The sequence below is a fragment of the Pelophylax lessonae genome, assembly GCF_965119305.1.
Source record: "Pelophylax lessonae genome assembly, chromosome: 2".
NCBI classification, from domain to species: Eukaryota; Metazoa; Chordata; class Amphibia; order Anura; family Ranidae; genus Pelophylax; species Pelophylax lessonae.
The window spans coordinates 471,894,882-471,916,782 of NC_138769.1; the positions used below are offsets into that span (position 1 = coordinate 471,894,882).

General features: G+C 42.4%; 1 protein-coding gene across 1 annotated transcript in view; it reads left to right on the forward strand.

The window, feature by feature from the left end:
• The window catches only part of LOC309548150 (uncharacterized protein), a gene marked incomplete at its 3' end in the record, with an annotated part of 127,815 nt that overhangs the window by 104,596 nt on the left and 1,318 nt on the right, over positions 1–21,901 (forward strand). The window contains exons 3-6 of the mRNA XM_082248112.1: positions 15,938–16,027; positions 16,110–16,154; positions 19,042–19,086; positions 19,179–19,241. Of these exons, the coding sequence (XP_082104238.1) occupies positions 15,938–16,027; positions 16,110–16,154; positions 19,042–19,086; positions 19,179–19,241 (243 nt within the window). The remainder of the gene's footprint in view (positions 1–15,937; positions 16,028–16,109; positions 16,155–19,041; positions 19,087–19,178; positions 19,242–21,901) is intronic.

Consider the following 21,901-nt stretch of genomic DNA (forward strand, 5'->3'; position numbering starts at 1 on the left):
AGGAGACGGATGCGTGGACACTTTTGCGCCAGGGCGGAAAACTTCACGCCAAACAACATGGGGTGAGAGCAGCTTAAGCAACCAAACGCCCTTTGTCACAGCTGATACCTTACAGGTAATCAGTCCAGGGTGAAAAGCATTATGTTTAAACAAACAAGGTGTGCTTTAACATAGCTGATACACCTACTGTTTTGCACAGGGAGCAAAGAAAATGTTTAAACAAACAAGGTGTGCTTTGACATAGCTAATACACCTATTGTCTCTTGTAGAGACTAACATGGCACTTGGTATCTGTTATCTTAAAGGAAACAGTGCATAAAAATATTTTTACAAAAATTTTTAAAGTGGACTTACCAGTCCTGCCGCAGGATTCTGTTTTGTAACAAGAATCCAATCGTCACCCATCACGGTGAGTTACTGTCACTTGCCAACCTTCAAGGAGTGGGTCCCTTTGTTTTGAGGGGCCATTCCCTTGGGCCTGTAGAGCACCCTGCCGGAGTGCCTTAGGGTTTGGTTTTACCAAGGGTCCAGATCCCAGGGTCCAGTGCCTAAAAAGGACAACGTCACAGGCAAAACCTTGTATCTGCTTTCCCGAGGCTCAGGTACCATCTTCTTAGTCATTGACTTTTTTGGATTTATCTGATTGCTAACCCCTTAGATTCAGCGATCTTTGATCAGGGTTTGTAGCATAATCTTCTTTCTTCTTTTTTAGAAAAAACATAAAAGGTGGAGAGCTTCTCGACTGTGACCATCACCTTGAAGACACTGGCGAAAAAACTGAAGTTCTTCCCTTATAGGAGGGGTTATATAGGGGGACTTCCTGTCTGATTGGTTGCTAGTGTCCATTCATCTGAAGGTGGCCTATAACCCATATGTAATGAATATGGCTCTGTGTCCCGTGATGTACGATAAAGAAAGTATACTTTTCTGCTGAATGGAAACATCTAAATGCTTAGATTCAGGAGGATACATGATTTATATTTTTCAAATCTGCCAGTCTCCTCATGGGTTTCAAACAGATGTGCTCAACATTAAAAAGGAAATAGGTAAGAAGTCCCAAAATACCTTATTTTTTACCAGTTCACAGGACAGGGGATTGCAATCTTTAGGGGTAAGAGACAGCTCTGTGCCTAACACCATTTATCACAGTACTTTTCAGAGACCACACTCTAAGGTCCACCTTGATAATAAAAAGCATGTAGTCTGCTATCAGCATAATTGGGGGGGGGGGGGGTCACACACTTGTAGGTACTCCTGTTAAAAGGATACCAGCTTTTGTGTCTGGTGAGCTAGGTTAGAAACTCTTAAAAAGGGGACACATTTTTTTCCTACTTGTAAAAAAAACAACAAAAAAAACCAAAAAAATAAAAACAACCCCCAAAACAATCAAAATGATAATAATACCTGAAACATTTCATGCTCTTTTAAATCAAGCAGACTTATCATGTGCTTTTTTCTTGCAGTATGTTTTAGTGTAATTTAACGTATCAGTGTAACAGTGTAACATGTCCTTAGTTCCATTAATACCATTAACATTGTACAGTTCTAGTGAAGAAATAATATATTCCTAATACAATTCACTTAAATCAAAGCACAATTGACTTCTTTTTGCTCTGCTGAGTACAAATATAAACATAATTAACTAACTGGAAAGTAACATTGCATGTCCTGAAATGTTCTGCCTTGAGGGAAATCTGGCTGAGTCTGGAATCAGTAAGGAATTGTTAATATATTGTGTTGGCTGACATCTGTAACCGAAGGCCTAACCAAAAACCTTATTGGTGAGAACCATACCTTTTCTACGTAAATTCTATCTGAGCTATTCTTGGCATGATTTGTAGATATCGGAAATCATTAAAAAAAAAAAAAACTGTATTTAGGAAAAGAATACCAAACAAAACTGACTAGTAAAAAGAAAGAAAGTAAAGGCTCGTACACACTTGACGAAAATCGGACGAAATATCCTCTGATTTTTCTCTCTCTTGCACAGCGTTCATTACCGTTTTTAGTTGACAGTGCATAATGTTCACGAAATTTCTCGTCCGATTTTTTTTTTTTTGGGACATTTGTTCCTAGACTTCTGGGTCGTCAGCAACTTCAGATTATGCGTGGTCTTTCATATGCAATTTTACACGGACGTACTGCATACACATTAAACGAAAATTGGTCGTCTGGGGACGCACGATAAAGATTTTGGTGTTTGTCCCTCCATTTTTTTTCTTTGAAAATGTCGGCATCGGTTGCTGAAAGTTGGGTACACACTAGCCGAAAATCATACCATTTTACCTCGGACGGGAATTTTCAGCAGATTTTCTACTAGGGTGTACCCTACCTAAGCGCTGTGTAATCGTTTAGTAGCTGACACAAACAAGGTGTGCATACAGCCTTCAAATTAACATAAACAAAAGTGTGCAGAGCTTCTTGTGATAATTAGTTAACAGTCATTAAATGCAGTTCCAACATATCAATATGTGACTGGACTTCAACAAATCTTCAGTGTGAACCAAAATGACTTCAACAATGTGTGTGATATATCTAACCACTCACCAAAAACTTGGGAAAATTCTGCTATGAAATAAACAACACCCAATGTGTTTGGAAAAGATTTGTCACACGTGCACTTGCACCAATCTTTGCACTCACCAGATGACAAAGGATAATAGACCTTAGATCAGGGGTGGGGAACCAATAGTCCGGGGGCCGTATGCGGCCCTCGAAGTAATTTGGTCCGGCCCCCCATGCAGCTGAGTATGTGTCTCTAAGCTGATCAGTTAGAATCGGGCCGATTCTTCCTGTATAGTTCCGGCTCTGTTCTGACAGTCTGAGTGAGTCACAGCCGGAGTGATATTAAATGCACTCCGCCTGTGACCAATACAGGAAACATCGCCTCTTCCTCCAGCACGGTGTCGCTGCTAGCCAGCATTTCCCGCCAGCAGCACACACAGCAGTACCAGCCAGAGCCAGCAGTACTCACCGCAGTACCAGCCAGAGCCAGCAGTGCCTGCCAGAACCAGCAGTACTCACAGCAGTACCAGCCAGAGCCAGCAGTACCAGCCAGAACCAGCAGTACCAGTCAGAGCCAGCAGTATTCACAGCAGTACCAGCCAGAACCAGCAGTACTCACTGCAGTACCAGCCAGGACCAGCAGTAGCAGCCAGAGCCAGCAGTACTCAAGGCAGTACCAGCCAGAGCCAGCAGTACCAGCCAGAACCAGCAGTACTCAAAGCAGTACCAGCCAGAGCCAGCAGTACCCAGAGCAGTAGCAGCCAGAGCCAGCAGTACCCACAGCAGTACCAGCCAGAGCCAGCAGTACCAGCAAGATCCAGCAGTACCAGCCAGAGCCAGCAGTACCCACAGCAGTACCAGCCAGAACCAGCAGTACCCACAGCGGTACCACCCAGAGCCAGCAGTACTCACAACAGTACCACCCAGAGCCAGCAGTACTCACAGCAGTACCAGCCAGAGCCAGCAGTACCCACAGCAGAACCTGGAAGACCACTTGCGAGTAGCAACATCATCAATACCAGCTTACATATAGTTACATAGTTACATATAGTTACATAGTAGGTGAGGTTGAATAAAGACAATAGTCCATCCAGTTCAACCTGTGTAGGCATGTGTGGCTGTAATCATCTCCCATACCCCTGAATGTTCTGATCCTTGAGATGTAAGTCTAAGAGTCTTTTGAAAGCCACCATACTACCCGCAGAAACCACCTCTTGTGGTAGAGAATTCCACAATCTTGTTGCCCTAACAGTAAAGAACCCCCCGCGTTGCCTGAGGTTAAAACGCTTCTCCTCTAATCGCATTGTATGCCCTCGAGTCCTCATGCAATCCCTTCGAATGAACAGCTTTTTTTCTAAGCTGGGATCCCCATTAAGATATTTATAAATTGCTATCATGTCCCCCCTCAGACGTCTCTTCTCCAGGGAGAATAAATCGAGCGATTGTAGACGCTCTTCATAGTCAAGGTCCTCCAATCCCCTAATTAGTTTAGTTGCCCTTCTCTGGACTCTCTCCAGCTCCAACACATCCCTCCTGAGGACTGGCGACCAGAACTGGACGGAATACTCCAGATGCGGTCGGACCAGAGTTTTATAAAGTGGAAGGATTATAGTCTTATCTCTGGAATGCATCCCTTTCTTTATGCATGCTAATATTCTGTTGGCTTTGGAAGCTGCCGCTTGACATTGCATGCTGTTTCCTAATCTATCATCAACCAATACTCCCAGATCCTTCTCCATTTTTGATTCCCCCAAGGGCTCCCCTCCTAACGTGTATTGTGATTTTATGTTTTTAGTCCCCAAGTGCAAAACCTTACACTTCTCCACGTTAACATCACACATCTCACCAAAGAGAAGCAATTGCAGCTATCACATCAGGGATGAATTAAATAAATGTTTGACCAAATATAACAGGTACATTTTTAAGTTGACAATTTTGTACGGCCCCCGGATGATTTTATAAATATCCAAATGGCCCTTGGCAGAAAAAAGGTTCCCCACCCCTGCCTTAGATCATTACTCTGTAGTAAAGAGATAACCTACCCTGGTATTCTGGTTAAATAGTGGTCTCCAATACAGTCAGGCACTGTGCAAAAGAAGACCGCCATTAAACCAGCATACCAGGGCCGGTTATCACTTCGCTACAGAATATTGATCTAAGGCACATTATCCTTTGTCCTCTGGTGAGTGCATAGATTGGTAGAGGTGCACTTGTGTGACAAATCTTTTCCAAACACATTCGATGTTGTTTATTTCATACTGAATTTTCCCCAGTTTCTGGTGAATGGTTAGATATATCACACACATTGTTGGAGTCATTTTGGTTCACACTAAAGATTTGTTGAAGTCCAGTTATGGATTTATATGTTGGAACTTTTTTAAATGACTGTTACATATTAATCACAGGAAGCGCTGCACACCTTTTGTTGTTTATTAACAAAACTTACGATTTACATTGTTTACAATGTCTTCAGACCATGGATGCTGAGGCTAGGTTCACACTTCTGCAACCTGCATTCTGTGTGTAGGTGGCCCATTCATTTCAATCGGCAGCTCTATCTGCAGAAATGCAGGGAAAGAGGTCCCTGACTCTTCTTTTTCAATTCAGCCAAACCAAGTCGCATAGTGCTGAATTAATGGCATGCCCACGCATCTGCTAAAGAGCAGTGCGCTTTGCCTGCAGTTCCAGAACGTGTGTGACATTGCAAATGTTCCCAACCCGCAAAAGTGTAAACCTAGCCTAAGTTTAAAAGTTTGTCCTAGGATTATCCTGAACTGCATTCTGCTATTTAATAAGGGTATCTCAGCAACTAATTGAGAGACACCCACAATGAATTATGGGATGTGATAGTGATGCATTTGTGCCTGGCTTTTGGAAAAAGGCAAAGTTTGCCTAGGATTGTTTGAAGCTCTGCTGGCACTGGATATTGCCTACTAACAGCAGGTTGGGTTTGTATGCTTTCACTAAGTACAGGCAGACATAAAAACTGGTTATACTTATGAATCTTAACCAGAAGTTGACATCAAGTAGAAGACATCCCACTTGCTGCATTAACGAGCTACTTAGCAGTGTGCCATTTTTCTAATAATAGTATCCCATTGGAACCTTCTGTAAGTGTGAGCTGTCCTCCCAGTGTCCAAACATTATATGACACATAGAACGCTACTTTAATCTGTAGAAGAGAATTTCATTTTGGAAACCTCTGCCACCTGCTAAAATGTACATTGAGATCTGACTATGTTCAGTTGGAGTAACACACTGGTGGGACCCAACCATAGCTTTGACTGGCATCTACCTGTACATTCAGCACATACAGTATCTGTTAATGATCCTAGAGTTTTTTTTAACATTTTCGGAAAATCTCTTTGCTTTGCCTAAGGCTCCATGTACACGGGACGCTGGAAATGGTCGTTTAGGAGCAGTTGGGCATTTTTTTCAGAAGCCCCTGAACCCATCTACATTTTATCTTATCTGTCCATGTACACCAGGTCGTTTACAGTAATTTGCAGGCAGTTGCGTTCAGGGACTTTTTTTAGAACGCAATTATTTGCGTTCGAACGTGTGTTTCCCGGCGTTTCAAACGCACAAACGCGTCTGAACGCGTCTAAACGCGCCCGAACGCGTCTGAACGCGATGACCCGCGTTTAGCGTTCGCGTTTTTCCATTTTAAAGGGGAATACATTTTTTTGACCTCTAGGAACGCTTCTAAACGCAAACGCCCGCAAACGCCGCTAAACGCGGGTACAAACGCGACCGAACGGACGTTTCAAACGTCCTATAAAATTCCAGCATTCAAAGGGACTTTTAACAACGTCCCGTGTACATGGAGCCTAACTGTGAGCAGGTGTGATGCCTTCAAGTGCTCAAATTTTTGTAAGCAATGCTTGTGTTAAACAACACATGTCCACAAAATGAACTACAAATAGAGTTAGGACCTCTGATATACATTTACTATGACCTATCATTTAACTTAGGACAAATGCCCATTCACCCATTAAATAAAATTGCCTTGTTTCCTTCTGCAAACTGAAAGCAGATGCCAATTGTGCAACTTCTCCTTTTTTGAGAATATGATCTGCCTGGTAATACCTGTATAGTCACCCTTATAGGTACACCTGGATATGAAAAAAATAGGGGTACATGCGCTTAGAAATGTGCATTAGATATCTTGGAATCCAGTTTTGGTTGGTTTGTCTTTCAATTACTTAGACTGATGTTTTAACATTTGTAGTTTTATTCTCTTTCATCACAAGTAGACTTTAATGGAAGTAACAATTTGCAAGCAATAATACCTTGCTTTTTTGAATAATTTAAGAATGTGTTAACTAGAAGAAAATGCAATCAGTATGAGCTAAAATCTCTATGGAAAAATCCTAATTTTTCCCACTCTGCAATCGTAAAATTGGTTTAAAATTCCAGGACCATGGAATTCCATGTATGATTATGCAGAGAAATAATCGTGGCAGCTGTCTGGCTGAGATCATACAATGAATTCTTCATATCAACGTCCCAGCTGCATCGTATCCCAGGAGGCCTTAAGAGATGTCTTGGCTTCCCACTTCATATTAATACCAGTCTGGATATGACATTTGTTATGGTCTTTTTTTTCTATTGGCAAGAGTTTGCATCTTTTTCTGAAGCTGTGTTGAATGAAAAGTTAAATTTACAACTATATCAATGAATATAATAATATGTGTACTACTATTTAAAATACTATATGTACATAGCAAGCAAATCAGCACATTGTGCACATGTAGCTTACTCTGAAGGGTAAAGTAAAAATCCTATGAAATCTAAAACAGCTGTGCATAGTAACCAATCAGCTTCCATCATCAGTTTGCTCAACAGCAGGAAATTGCTCAATTCCCTCATCAACACAGTCATTGTTGACGGGGGAATCCCTGCCTTGGAGCTGTTGTGTTCTCCCCACACAGTGATTATTGCTAGAGGCTATTGCGGCTAGCAAAAATCTCATGAAAAAACCCACGAGCTGGTTTTACCCAAGTTTATCAATCGATCAACTTAGGTACAATCAGCCTGCCCAGTGCCCATACATGGTTTGAATCTCGGTAGGTTCCTGCTGAATCGGTCAAGGTTTGAACCGTCTATGGCTGGCTTTAGGCTTTGAAAATTATGGCTGATTTCCATGCACATCTGCTCCAGATTCTGTCTGCTCGAGGTTTAGCAAATTCTCCCAGTTATTCACTTTTTTTTTTTTTTGCAGCATTTTTACTAAAATGTAACCTAAATTACTATAAATAATTCTTAAAACACACAGATGAAAAAAAAAAAATTATGTGAAATTTAAATTGAATGTATGCCATTCTGCAGAAATATGTAATATTTAATCTCCACATCCTGGCACTATGCTAAGTATCAATTATATGCCTACTTTTTCAAAATGGTCAGTTTAACAAAACATGATGTCAGTGAACCCTTTAAGCCAAACAATGCATCAGATTACCTTTACAACAGCTTTTATTTATCGCTCTGCCCTTTCCTGTTGTGGGACAATAGAATGGGCAATCCAGATGGAACAGTTATTTATGGCAACAATAATAGTGGAATCTTTTCCTGGTGTTGTGTCCTTACCTCCAAGCAATGAAACATTTAAACAAAATATACACAATGTTCCATGAAATGGAGGAAATTGGGAAAACATATGTCTTCTGATCACTATAGCAGAGCTGTAAATTCTCATTAGTTATGTTTTTACAATATATCCTAATGTATTCAGTACAAAAAAAAGTAAATAGTGCACCGTACTAACAAACACGCAGCTGGCTATCCAGATCATTGGCACAGCTAGTATAAAGCTATGATATTGGATATGGTAAATGAGCAAATTAAGTACTAAAGAATGAAGAAATAAAGTGGGATTTTAACCTCCCTGGCAGTATGATTCTTTTGGATTTTAGGTGCTGAAGGCGGTACCATTATTTTGCATGTAATTCTTGTGAATGAGCAGCCCAAACTAACTGTATACATTATACATATATATATATATATATATATATATATATATATATATATATAATGTATACAGGTGGTTTGGGCTGCCCATTCACAAGAATTACGTATATATATATATATATATATATATATACACACATATATATATATATATATATATATATATATGTATATATATATATATATATATATATATGTATATGTGTATATATATATATATATATATATATATATATATATATGTATATATATACACACATATATATATATATATATATATATGTGTGTGTATACATACACGTGTATATATATATACATAAAAAGTACAGTAAAACTGCAGGAAAGGGCACTGGAGGGCAAACTAATATAATTTTTTTTTATTTTGAATGGTATCAGTGTGTTTGGTGTGTTTTTACATTTAAATTTTCCGCCGGTTCCACCCCCTGCGAACGTCACGTCGCAGGAGACGGAAGCTGGGGCACGGAGATGATCGGGAGGAAGAACCGCCGCTAGACACCGCCGGGACACATCGCTGGATCCCGGTGACAAGGTAAGTAACCTCTCTTACAGGATCCAGCGATGCTTCTGGCGGTACCCCGAGTGTGGCTCGGGGTTACCGCTTTTGGCTCTGAAATTTAACCCCGAGCCACGCTCGGGAATACCGCTAAGAAGGTTAAAAAAGCCAGGCTACACTCCGGGGTTGATTTACTAAAACTGAAGAGTGTAAAATCGGGTGCAGCTGTGCATGGTAGCCATTCAGCTTCTAAATTCAGCTTGTTCAATTAAGCTTTTCCGTTCACATTGGGTCAATTTGACATGTCAAATCGCATGCCAAATCGGAGCCTATTGCCGGCAATGGCACCATCCGAATCAGTGCAACACCATCTTGACAGGTCAAATCGCATGACAAGTCACAAGCCACTGTCCTCCAAAAACTCTGACTGTCCCTCAATGCACTAAACTTACTTTCAAACAAAGGTCCTCCAGTCCACTGATTATCAGTAGAAACCAATGGACTCTCTCTTGATTGCTGTAGACCACTCAATACTTGTATGTTATTAGAATTGATCTAGGTTTATGTCAGTATTCAATAGCCTTTACTTTACAATATTTTAATATCTTCCATATTTGACAGGCAGGGGTGTCTTTAGCATTTTCCTTTTTTTTTTTTTTTGGCTGCTGCAGCATTGTGATGGAAGTGCAAATGAGGTAGTTAAGCCTACAATCCTGAATCCCATATCATAAAGGGGTAGATATTTCATATAGAGTAGTTCATTTTTAAGAAAAAGAAAAAAAACTAGAGTTATATAGTAAACAATCACTGTATATTATTAAAATATCAAATATGAATTATATTATGATAATAGAACAGACTGAAGAACCCAAGGGCACATGCATAACTCCCCCAACCCCCTCTCCCAAGCATAAATTCCCCGCTATAAAAAGGCCGTCTCTCTATTCCAAGCAATCACCTTAGGGCCCTTTCATACTGATCAGTTTTCTTTTCCATTTCCTAAGTCAAAGAAAAATGCATGACCATTAAGTCGAATGGAGTTCTTCACACTAGTCAGTTCAGTTACATTTTTAAAAGTCCTGCATGCTGTATTTTTGGTGTGGTAAAAATAACACACCAAAAACACACCTCCCTGTCTAAATGATTGGAAAACGCATCAACAGCGTGGCAAAAACGCATTAAAAATGCACCCTCTTGGTGCATTTTTATAGTCACATGTACTCTTTTTTGTGAAAAAAAAATTAAAGTGAGAAATGCGCCAAAAACACAGCAAAAACACAGTGTTTTTACCATGTTTTTGCAACAAAGCAGTGTGAAAGAACGCTTACAAGACTCCAACATAGAGTGGCACATACAGAGTAAGGGGATGTCCTCCTCTCCCATCAAAGCCACTTTGTATCTACAGTCTGATATAATAATATCATCTAGTTGTCTGTTTCTTATAGTTCATCCCCTGCATTTAGGAATGATAAGTAACAATAACGAGGTTGCTGCAAAGTCAACTGCCTCTGGAAATCGCTGTAAAACTTAGCAAACTGCCTTTTCACTAAATGCACAAACTTCAGTTATTGCTGATTTCATGATTTTCAGGTAGAGCACTCCCTCTTGTGGACAGATGGTAGAACTATTTATTTTTTTTTAGTTACAGGAATTTTGTCTTGATATGTCAAGCTGCCATTGCTTCTGAACATGCTGATTACTTGATTGTCATGATGATCCTTTATTTTCACTACACAGTCATAAGTACACAGAATAGGATTATGGACTTCATGTGGCCTATGCTTGTTTTGGATCAGTAATTCAAAGTGTAAAAAACTGAGACCATTTGGCAAACTAAATTTTGCAAAGGAGGTCAGCATCATTGTGCAAATACTTTCCTCATGACTGCTGTCCTGTAAATAATAGAAATCATTAGTAATAGTACATTGCTTAAGGTTATGTCCACTTAGTTCACATTTGTTTTAATATGCATAGTAGAACTCAGTGTTTAAACTTCTAGAACCTCCAATTTTAAAGTCCAAAAAAAGGCAAAACTTTTTGCAAAAGATTAGAAAACAGGTCAGGTTTTATTTCTCTCTGTGGTCCCATTAGGGAGAATCACACTCTCTATTCTGTTTACCATTATCGCTGGAAAAGTGAAATTCAATGAAAATCTCAAATTTTGGGTTGTCCCTAGAACAGGAATAATGGGGAGATCTTCCAATGGTGACACTAGTTCTAGTGATTTCCTTTCACTTCCTTCTTTGGCTATGGAGCAGAAAGCAAAGGGAAATCTCCCCAATGGGATGCAGATGGCCAAAAAATGACAGGGGTTATAACCCTCTCTTACTCTATCCAAAAGGAGAAAAATGCTTTGCCTTTATTCTACTTTAAGCCTGTATGTTGATTAGCATGATTGCATCAGGGCTGGTGCTAGACTATTTTGCGCCCAAGGCAAGACCAGCTACTTGCATCCCCCCCCCCCCCCCCACCAACAAAAAAAAAACTGTACACATTGCCCCCCTTCCTGCTCATAATTCTTCCCTCTTTAACTCTACACTTCTCTTCCTGTATACATTGCCCCCTTTAATCCTACACTCCCCCTTCCTGTACACATTGCACCCCTTTAGAACTACACCCCCTCCCTGCACACACTGCCCTCCTTTAACGCTACACCCCTTCCCTGCAAACACTGCCCTCCTTTAACGCTACACCCCCTCCCTGAACACACTGCCCTCCTTTAACGCTACACTCCCTCCCTGCACACACTGCCCTCCTTTAACGCTACACCCCTTCCCTGCAAACACTGCCCTCCTTTAATGCTACACCCCTTCCCTGAACACACTGCCCTCCTTTAACGCTACACCCCCTCCCTGAACACACTGCCCTGCTTTAACGCTACACCCCCTCCCTGCACACACTGCCCTCCTTTAACGCTACACCCCCTCCCTGAACACACTGCCCTGCTTTAACGCTACACCCCCTCCCTGAACACACTGCCCTGCTTTAACGCTACACCCCCTCCCTGAACACACTGCCCTCCTTTAACGCTGCATCCCCTCCCTGAACACACTGCCCTCCTTTAACGCTACACCCCCTCCCTGAACACACTGCCCTCCTTTAACGTTACACTCCCTCCCTGCACACACTGCCCTCCTTTAACCCTACACCCCTTCCCTGCAAACACTACCCTCCTTTAACGCTACACCCCTTCCCTGAACACACTGCCCTCCTTTAACGCTACACCCCCTCCCTGAACACACTGCCCTCCTTTAACGCTACACCCCCTCCCTGCACACAATGCCCTCCTTTAACGCTACACCCCTTCCCTGCAAACACTGCCCTCCTTTAATGCTACATCCCTTCCCTGAACACACTGCCCTCCTTTAACGCTACACCCCCTCCCTGAACACACTGCCCTCCTTTAACCCTACACCCCTTCCCTGCAAACACTACCCTCCTTTAACGCTACACCCCTTCCCTGCAAACACTGCCCTCCTTTAACGCTACACCCCCTCCCTGAACACACTGCCCTCCTTTAACGCTACACTCCCTCCCTGCACACACTGCCCTCCTTTAACGCTACACCCCTTCCCTGCAAACACTGCCCTCCTTTAATGCTACACCCCTTCCCTGAACACACTGCCCTCCTTTAACGCTACACCCCCTCCCTGAACACACTGCCCTGCTTTAACGCTACACCCCCTCCCTGCACACACTGCCCTCCTTTAACGCTACACCCCCTCCCTGAACACACTGCCCTGCTTTAACGCTACACCCCCTCCCTGAACACACTGCCCTGCTTTAACGCTACACCCCCTCCCTGAACACACTGCCCTCCTTTAACGCTGCATCCCCTCCCTGAACACACTGCCCTCCTTTAACGCTACACCCCCTCCCTGAACACACTGCCCTCCTTTAACTTTACACTCCCTCCCTGCACACACTGCCCTCCTTTAACCCTACACCCCTTCCCTGCAAACACTACCCTCCTTTAACGCTACACCCCTTCCCTGAACACACTGCCCTCCTTTAACGCTACACCCCCTCCCTGAACACACTGCCCTCCTTTAACGCTACACCCCCTCCCTGCACACAATGCCCTCCTTTAACGCTACACCCCTTCCCTGCAAACACTGCCCTCCTTTAATGCTACATCCCTTCCCTGAACACACTGCCCTCCTTTAACGCTACACCCCCTCCCTGAACACACTGCCCTCCTTTAACGCTACACCCCTTCCCTGCAAACACTGCCCTCCTTTAACACTGCACTCCCTCCCTGAACACACTGCCCTCCTTTAACGCTACACCCCCTCCCTGAACACACTGCCCTCCTTTAATGCTACACCCCCTCCCTGAACACACTGCCCTCCTTTAATGCTACACCCCCCTGCACACACTGCCCCCCTTTACAGCTACACCCCCTTCCTGCACACACTGCCCTCCTTTAATGCTACACCTCCTTCCCTGCAAAAACTGCCCCCCTTTACAGCTACACCCCCTTCCTGCACACACTGCCCTCCTTTAATGCTACACCCTTCCCTGCAAACACTGCCCTCCTTTAACGTCACACCCCCTCCCTGCACACACTGCCCTCCTTTAACGCTACACCCCCTCCCTGAACACACTGCCCTCCTTTAACGCTACACCCCCTCCCTGAACACACTGCCCTCCTTTAACGTTACACTCCCTCCCTGCACACACTGCCCTCCTTTAACCCTACACCCCTTCCCTGCAAACACTGCCCTCCTTTAACGCTACACCCCCTCCCTGAACACACTGCCCTCCTTTAATGCTACACCTCCTCCCTGACACACTGCCCCCCTTTACAGCTACACCCCTTCCCTGCACACACTGCCCTCCTTTAACGCTACACCCCTTCCCTGCAAACACTGCCCTCCTTTAACACTGCACTCCCTCCCTGAACACACTGCCCTCCTTTAACGCTACACCCCCTCCCTGAACACACTGCCCTCCTTTAACGCTACACCCCCTCCCTGAACACACTGCCCTCCTTTAATGCTACACCCCCCCTGCACACACTGCCCCCCTTTACAGCTACACCCCCTTCCTGCACACACTGCCCTCCTTTAATGCTACACCTCCTTCCCTGCAAAAACTGCCCCCCTTTACAGCTACACCCCCTTCCTGCACACACTGCCCTCCTTTAATGCTACACCCCCTCCCTGCACACACTGCCCCCCTTTACAGCTACACCCCCTTCCTGCACACACTGCCCTCCTTTAATGCTACACCCCTTCCCTGCAAACACTGCCCTCCTTTAACGTCACACCCCCTCCCTGCACACACTGCCCTCCTTTAACGCTACACCCCCTCCCTGAACACATTGCCCTCCTTTAACGCTACACCCCCTCCCTGAACACACTGCCCTCCTTTAATGCTATACCCCCTCCCTGACACACTGCCCCCCTTTACAGCTACACCCCCTTCCTGCACACACTGTCCTCCTTTAACGCTACACCCCCTCCCTGAACACACTGTCCTCCTTTAACGCTACACCCCCTCCCTGAACACACTGCCCTCCTTTAATGCTACACCCCCTTCCTGCACAAACTGCCCCCCTTTAACCCTACACCCCCTTCCTGTAAACACTTCCCCCCTCTCTAAAGGTGACACCTACCAGGGATGAGGAGGTGACAGGAGAGTAATGTGGCACTTGCCATGGCTGCGCCCTAGGTGGCAGTGCGCCCTAGGCGGCTGCCTAGTTCGCCTAGTGGTAGCACCGGCCCTGATTAAGGTTAATCTTTTTTTTTTTTTTTCTGGGACCAAAATATTATATACTGTACTTAATTAACACAGAGATCCCTATTTTGTAAACAGGCCTTACATTTATGGTGAGATGAAATCAGCTTTTCTGTCAAGCAGTGCAGACAAAAGCCCATGTTACAACAGCGATTTTGTACCCTTGATCTTTAGCAGCTACAGTTTATTCTTTTTCTGAAATTAATTAATTAATTAATTTAATAATGACTTTCATTGAAAGGTCTATGTCACAGAAATGCCTAATAATTTGTAGCTAGGGATGAGCTTGGGTATGCTTAAATCTTAGTTAGAACTCACAAAATGAGCACACCAGAATGCTGTCACCTGTACTGGGCCAAACATTTGTGGCTGGGGCATTCCCTGCTCCACAACTGCATGTATGCACACCCCACAAGGGGGGTTGCAGGGCAGGGAATGCCTTGGCCACCTATGATTGGCCCAGTACAGGAGACATCATCCTGGTGGGTTCGGACTAGGATCCAGACATGTTTGCGCTCATCCCTATTTTTCTTTTTATTGTAAACCAGTGTGTTCTCCAAAGAGAGCAGCTGCACACATGTACATAGGTATCTTTACTGGAAATGATTTTCTCTGTACAGAACATACATAACTGTACATGGCTAATAAATATGGGTAGGGGTAGAAGTTCGATTTGGGATCCCTGAGGTATGGGGCTCAGTAGCAGTTGCACCTTCCCCACCTAGATTCAGCATAAGGCACAACCAGTAAAAACAATTAAGCAAGGTTGGGCTCTTTATAACTGCTCATGGCATAGTCATTCTGACACATGGTATGTACCTGCTTGATTAAGGTTGGTTAACCACTAAATAAGGAAAGAAGGATAAGGATCCAGGAACGTTCCTCTGGAAAAATAAGTCAGCCCTGACAGTTTTATTTTTAATTCTAACAAATTTATTTTAAGACTTTCCTCATGTGCATATTGTATTGTTCTGACTTGCTTGATAGTGCAGTCATACATATACAGTATGTGTTATTTCTTCTTGCTCCATAACCCTACTTTGCAGACAATTTTGGGAAACTAATCACCAGTTTCTACATTTTTACAATATTTAAATGTAAATTAAAATAAAAAATAAATTGAAAATTAAAATTACGCTTGACTACACTTTCTATGCACTGTACTTACCACATGGTACTAAAAGTTTTTTTTGCCTCTCAAAGGGAGAAAGAGGTTTTTCTGGTCAAAGGGGCCTCATTGGATTTCCTGGACTTCCAGGACCTGAAGGGCAATCTGGACCACTGGGGCAGAAGGTAAACAGTATATAATATTGTAAATAGCAAAGTTATATCATAACAATAATGATAATCATTATCAAATTTTTTTCTGCTACAGGGTGACACTGGTGAGCCAGGACTTCCAGGAACAAAAGGAAACAGAGTAAGCCATAGTACATATGCAAATATTGTTACTGTTATACTATTAAAATATGAATGATAGTTAATTATTCTGCAACCAGAAATAATATTGTATTTCATCAAACAGAGCTGTACTGACACCACTAATAGGATTTATTGAATTCTGCCACAGGGCACACGGGTGCCTGTGTAGAAAGTCAGAAGAAGCTGTTCTACTGACTTGCATGATAATGTTGACACAAAAGTATGCTCCAACTATGCTCCATGTAGAGTTCACTTAGTGGCATCAGCCCACCTCAGTTTGCCCTTTGCTAAAAACAAAAAATAATTATTATTTTTTCTAGGATCTATCCCTGACCATGGACAACAATAAGTTGTAGCCAGCTTAGTTTGAAATCATCTGTGCAGCTGGATTTTTGTTAACGGTTTGGAAATGTAGTAATATTTTTCCAACTAAGTAATTATGGCTCTGTTTGCTAAATCAAAGTAAGGCATTGTTAAAGCTTAATGTTACATTTACAGTTATCATCAACACATCACACATTTCTAATCAGGAAGATTATTTCTAGTTATAAAATAGAATAGTGTCAGGACTCACAACAAGACACTTCTGGTCAGGGTTTGGGGAATCGGACAATCCTTACAAGTGGACCAAGTCATGGCCTGTAATTAATAGCAACAACAAGTGAGAGCTGAGGATTCAGTAAAGATAATCACCCATGGCCAAGTGTTAAATCAAAATGACAGATAAGGCAGACACAAAATGATGGGGTGGGAAATGAGGAGTGTTGTTGGCTGGTACTCAGCCACTGGTCAAGCTGAAAGGTTCATTAATTGGGCAGGTTCTTCCAAAATGACAAGAGACATGCAGGCAGTAGAGAGTCAGACAGGATAATCATACCTCCCAACTTTCTGAAATTGGAATGAGGGACACCTATTAGCAAAATTATGTAGGCATAGGACACCCTTTGTTAAACTTACAAGTGCTTTTTTACCTCTACTATTCCTTTATAGTGGTTTTGGAATTTACAAATGCAGCAATTTAGAAATTGGATGAAAAGTTTAGCACTCTGAAACACTTTTTATTAGATAAGTAGTGCATTTTATATAACCTATATATAGATTAGGCCAAAATGGGGGGACAAGTGAGGAGGAAAGAGGTACAGAGGGACTTTGTTCCAAATCAGGGACAGTCCATCAAAATCAGGGACAGTTGGGAGCTATGGGATAATCACTCAAGGCCAAGTCTTGAATCAAAATGACCGCTAGGACAGATACAATATAAAGGTGTGGGAAGGAGTGAGATTGGCTGGTACACAGCCATTGGTCAAGCAGGAAGGTTCATAGCTTGGGCATGTTCTTCCAAAATGACAGGAGCATGCAGGCAGTAGAAAATCAGGAAGGATAATCACCCAAAGCCAAGTCTTAAATCAAAATGACAGATAAGGCAGATACAAAATGAATGGGTGAGAAGGAAGGAGTGGGGTTGGCTGGTACACAGCCATTGCTCAAGCAAAAAGGTTCAAAGTTTGGGCAGGATCTTCCAAAATGACAGAAGCATGCAGGCAGTAGGGAGTCAGGAAGAATAATCACCCAAGGCCAAGTCTTAAATCAAAATGACAGATAAGGCAGAAAGAAAATTATTGGGTGAGAAGGAAGGAGTGGGGTTGGCTGGTACACAGCCATTGCTCAAGCAGAAAGGTTCAAAATTTGGGCAGGATCTTCCAAAATGACAGGAGACATGCAGGCAGTAGAGAGTCAGAAAGGATGATCACCCAAGGCCAAATATTAAATCAAAATGACAGATAAGACAGAAACAAAATGATTGGGTGAGAAGAAAGGAGTAGGGTTGGCTGGTACACAGCCATTGCTCAAGCAGAAAGGTTCAAATTTTGGGCAGGATCTTCCAGAATGAAAGGTGACGTGCAGGCAGCAGAGAGTCAGAAAGGATGATCACCCAGGGCCAAGTCTTAAATCAAAATGACAGTTAAGGCAGACACAAAATGATGGGGTGAGAAGGAAGGAGTGGGTGAGGGGTTGGCTGGTACGCAGCCACTGGTCAAGCAGAAAGGTTCATAGTTTGGGCAAGCTCTTCCAAAATGACAGGAGCATGCAGGCAGTAGTAAGTCAGGAAGGATAATCACCCAAAGCCAAGTCTTAAATCAAAATGACAGATAAGGCAGATACAAAATGATTGGGTGAGAAGAAAGGAGTGGGGTTGGCTGGTACACAGCCATTGCTCAAGCAGAAAGGTTCAAATTTTGGGCAGGATCTTCCAAAATGAAAGGTGACGTGCAGGCAGCAGAGAGTCAGAAAGGATGATCACCCAGGGCCAAGTCTTAAATCAAAATGACAGTTAAGGCAGACACAAAATGATTGGGTCGGAAGGGAGTAGTGGGGTTGGCTGGTACACAGCCACTGTTAAACAGAAAGGGTCATGGTTTGGGCAGGTTCTTCCAAAATGACAGGAGGCATTCAGGCAGTTGAGAGTCAGAAAGGATAATCACCCAAGACCAAGTCTTGAATCAAAATGGCAGATAACGCAGACACAAAATGATGGGGTGAGAAGGAAGGAGTGGCTGAGGGGTTGGCTGGTACGCAGCCACTGGTCAAGCAGACAGGTACATAGTTTGGGCAAGCTCTTCCAAAATGACAGGAGACATGCAGGCAATAGAGGTAAAAGAAGAGGTGGTATATACTGTAGAAAGAGGTAATACAGAACCTGAGAAAGCAAAAATGATTCCAAAGAAAATCCTCCCCTAAAGCCTTAAATAGTCCCTTACCACACAATTTTACTGGGCAAAGCACAGAATACAGAGGCTTTCATCGTTACAATGGCATATGCTGGTACTTCGTATTTTTTTTATGAAGTTTGGTGAAGTAATTTCTTTCCTTGTCTTTCATTTCAGGGGCCTGCGGGATCAGCTGGATTTCCAGGAAACCCAGGTCTCCCAGTATGTACTTTTTGGCAAGCTGATCAAGAAAATGTATCACACATCGGAACATAGTTCAAACTTTTTATGACATCTTTTTTTTATATTAACAGGGCATACCTGGGCAAGATGGTCCACCTGGCCCACCAGGTATTCCAGGTTGCAATGGCACGAAGGTAAGGTGTATTAAATTATTGGGATATATAATCTTTTTATGTAGCAAAATGGCAGAATGACTATCACCATGTATATATTTATGTCATCCTATTTTACAATGACGTTTATTTGGGTAAAAAATTACCAAACACTAAGTAATTAAATGCCGAACAGGCAAGCAGCTAAATTCACATATAAAATACATATATGTGGGATGTTTTAGTTTTACGTTTTTATTAAATGCATATACAGTATGAGAGATGCCAAAGGATTTGTATTTCTGTCCATCCAGTTCTGAGATGTACACAGCTCTTCCCCACAGCACAGCCCTGTCACACAGGGGAGGGAACCTGACCTTTTCCTGCAGTTTCATTTTCACTTACAGGTACCCTCACCATCCCACCCTAATTAGATTATTACATTTACCATGGGTGCCTATGGACAAAAACTGATACCATACCATGTCTTAGTTGAAGCAATAGGAGTTACAGCAAGGGAAAAAAATCATAGTCTGGTATGGAAGTGGGGGGGGGGGGGCTTTATGTATGTGGTAGCAACTATAAATATATCAAGCACACATACAGTATCTGCCTCAATAGCAGGTCAGCACCCGAAATAGCAACGAAAAAGAACACTGTTAATTATATTTGATTGCAATTTTAAACCTTATCCCAGCTAGGCTGCCTAGTCTCACATAATACTTAAAGGTATGGTCAAAACTATTTTTCTGTTACAGTATTTGTCATAAAGGAACGAGCTTTGAGCTCAGGTCAATTTTGAGTTGTGAGAACATTAAACCTCACAGATTTCTCAAACACTTGCAGCTTCACAACATACACTATATTACCAAAAATATTGGGACACTTGCCTTTACACGCACATGAACTTTAATAGCATCCCACCCAGTCTTAGTCCATAGGGTTCAATATTGAGTTGGCCCATCCTTTGCAGCTATAACAGGTTGAGCTCTTCTGGGAAGGCTGTCCACAAGGTTTAGGAGCGTGTCTATGGGAATGTTTGATTATTCTTCCAGAAGTGCATTTGTGAGGTCAGGCACTGATGTTGAATGAGAAGGCCTGGCCCACAGTCTCTGCTCTAATTCATCCCAAAGGTATTGAGGTCAGGAAAGTCAAGTTTCTCCACCCCAAACTTGCTCATCCATGTCTTTCTGGACCTTGCTTGGTGCACTGGTGCACAGTCATGTTGGAACAGGAAGGGGGCCATCACCAAACTGTTCAAATAAAGTTGGGAGCATGAAATTGTCCAAAATGTCCTGGTATGCTGATGCCTTAAGAGTTCCCTTCACTGGAACTAAGGGGCCAAGCCCAACCCCAACCCCTAAAAACAACCCCCACACCATAATCCCCCCTCCACCAAATAATTTGGGCCAGTGGGCTTGGGCCTCTAGAAAACAATACACCTGCATTCAGATCCAGAAAACATTTTTGGTGGCCATGTGTTTGAGCCCTATGCCTTATTTAAAATTTTTATTAAAAAATCTGCTCCCTGCTAAATGGTCATTTAAAAATAAAATGTAGCATTGTCTCCCATGGCTGGGTCCAGCGACCTGTGCCATATTTTCCCAAAAGCTTGCAACTTAAAGTGTAAGTAAACCCTCCTATTATTTTCAGCCATGGAATCTGCCATCTTGGCGTCTGTTTAATCTTCAACTGCCTTGTTGCTGCACCTGTGATCAGTTATGACACCAGCCATTGGATGGTTTGACAGTTTGGTTGACAGCACATTCAATGCGACAGTTACATTCCTGGCATGTGCCAGAAATGTAACTGTTTTTTTAAACTGTTAAATCTATAACTTTATATCCGCTTTACAGAAAAAAAAAAAAAAAAAAGACATGGCTCCCATAGACTTTTATATGGTTCAGGTGCAATGTTTGAGGATTTTTTTTTTTCAATTGTTTGGTGAAGGTACAGCAAACTGAACTTTGCTCAGCTCGCTCATCACTACTTGTGCTCTCACTGCTTCTTTCTGAGCCAAGTGTGTGGCAAGACCTTGTTAATTAAAGTTTCCATATTCCGTCATTTCAGCCAATTACATTTTAACCATTTTTACCAACTGCCTTTTTTTCCAGGGCAAATGTGAATGTGAGACTGGCTGCTGTATTGGCAACTCATACTGTTTGAACAAGAAAATACTTTAAAAAAAGAGGCATGCAAGAGCTCCCTGTATATGCAGTATACAATATAGACTGCTTCTAGAAATCAAGCAATATTAAAGTGCAGAGACAGGCTACCTACTAAAATGGTTATAAACCAAAAAATATGTTTTTGGGGAATATACAATGCTAATCATCCCTAAGTAAACCATTAAATATTTCCTTGTTTGCATCTTCTACATAGCTTTTATATATCAGTCAAGGAGTACAACCATGCGCCCTATTGGCATTTTGGAGGAAACACTGTCATTCCCTAAAAAATAATATTACTGTACCTCTATTGTGAGCAAAAGGACCCACACAGATCCATATCTTATTAAGAATGAACCCTGGTTCATAAACCAAAATTAAAATGAATTTATAACCCAATGGTAAAATAATAGATTTTCTTATCTACAGATGCAAGGGAATGTGGATAATTTCTATGCAAATATTTTATAATTGTCTCTGACAATGTTTTTATTACGCTCTTGTTGTTCTTTATGTGTGTATTATCTGTATAAT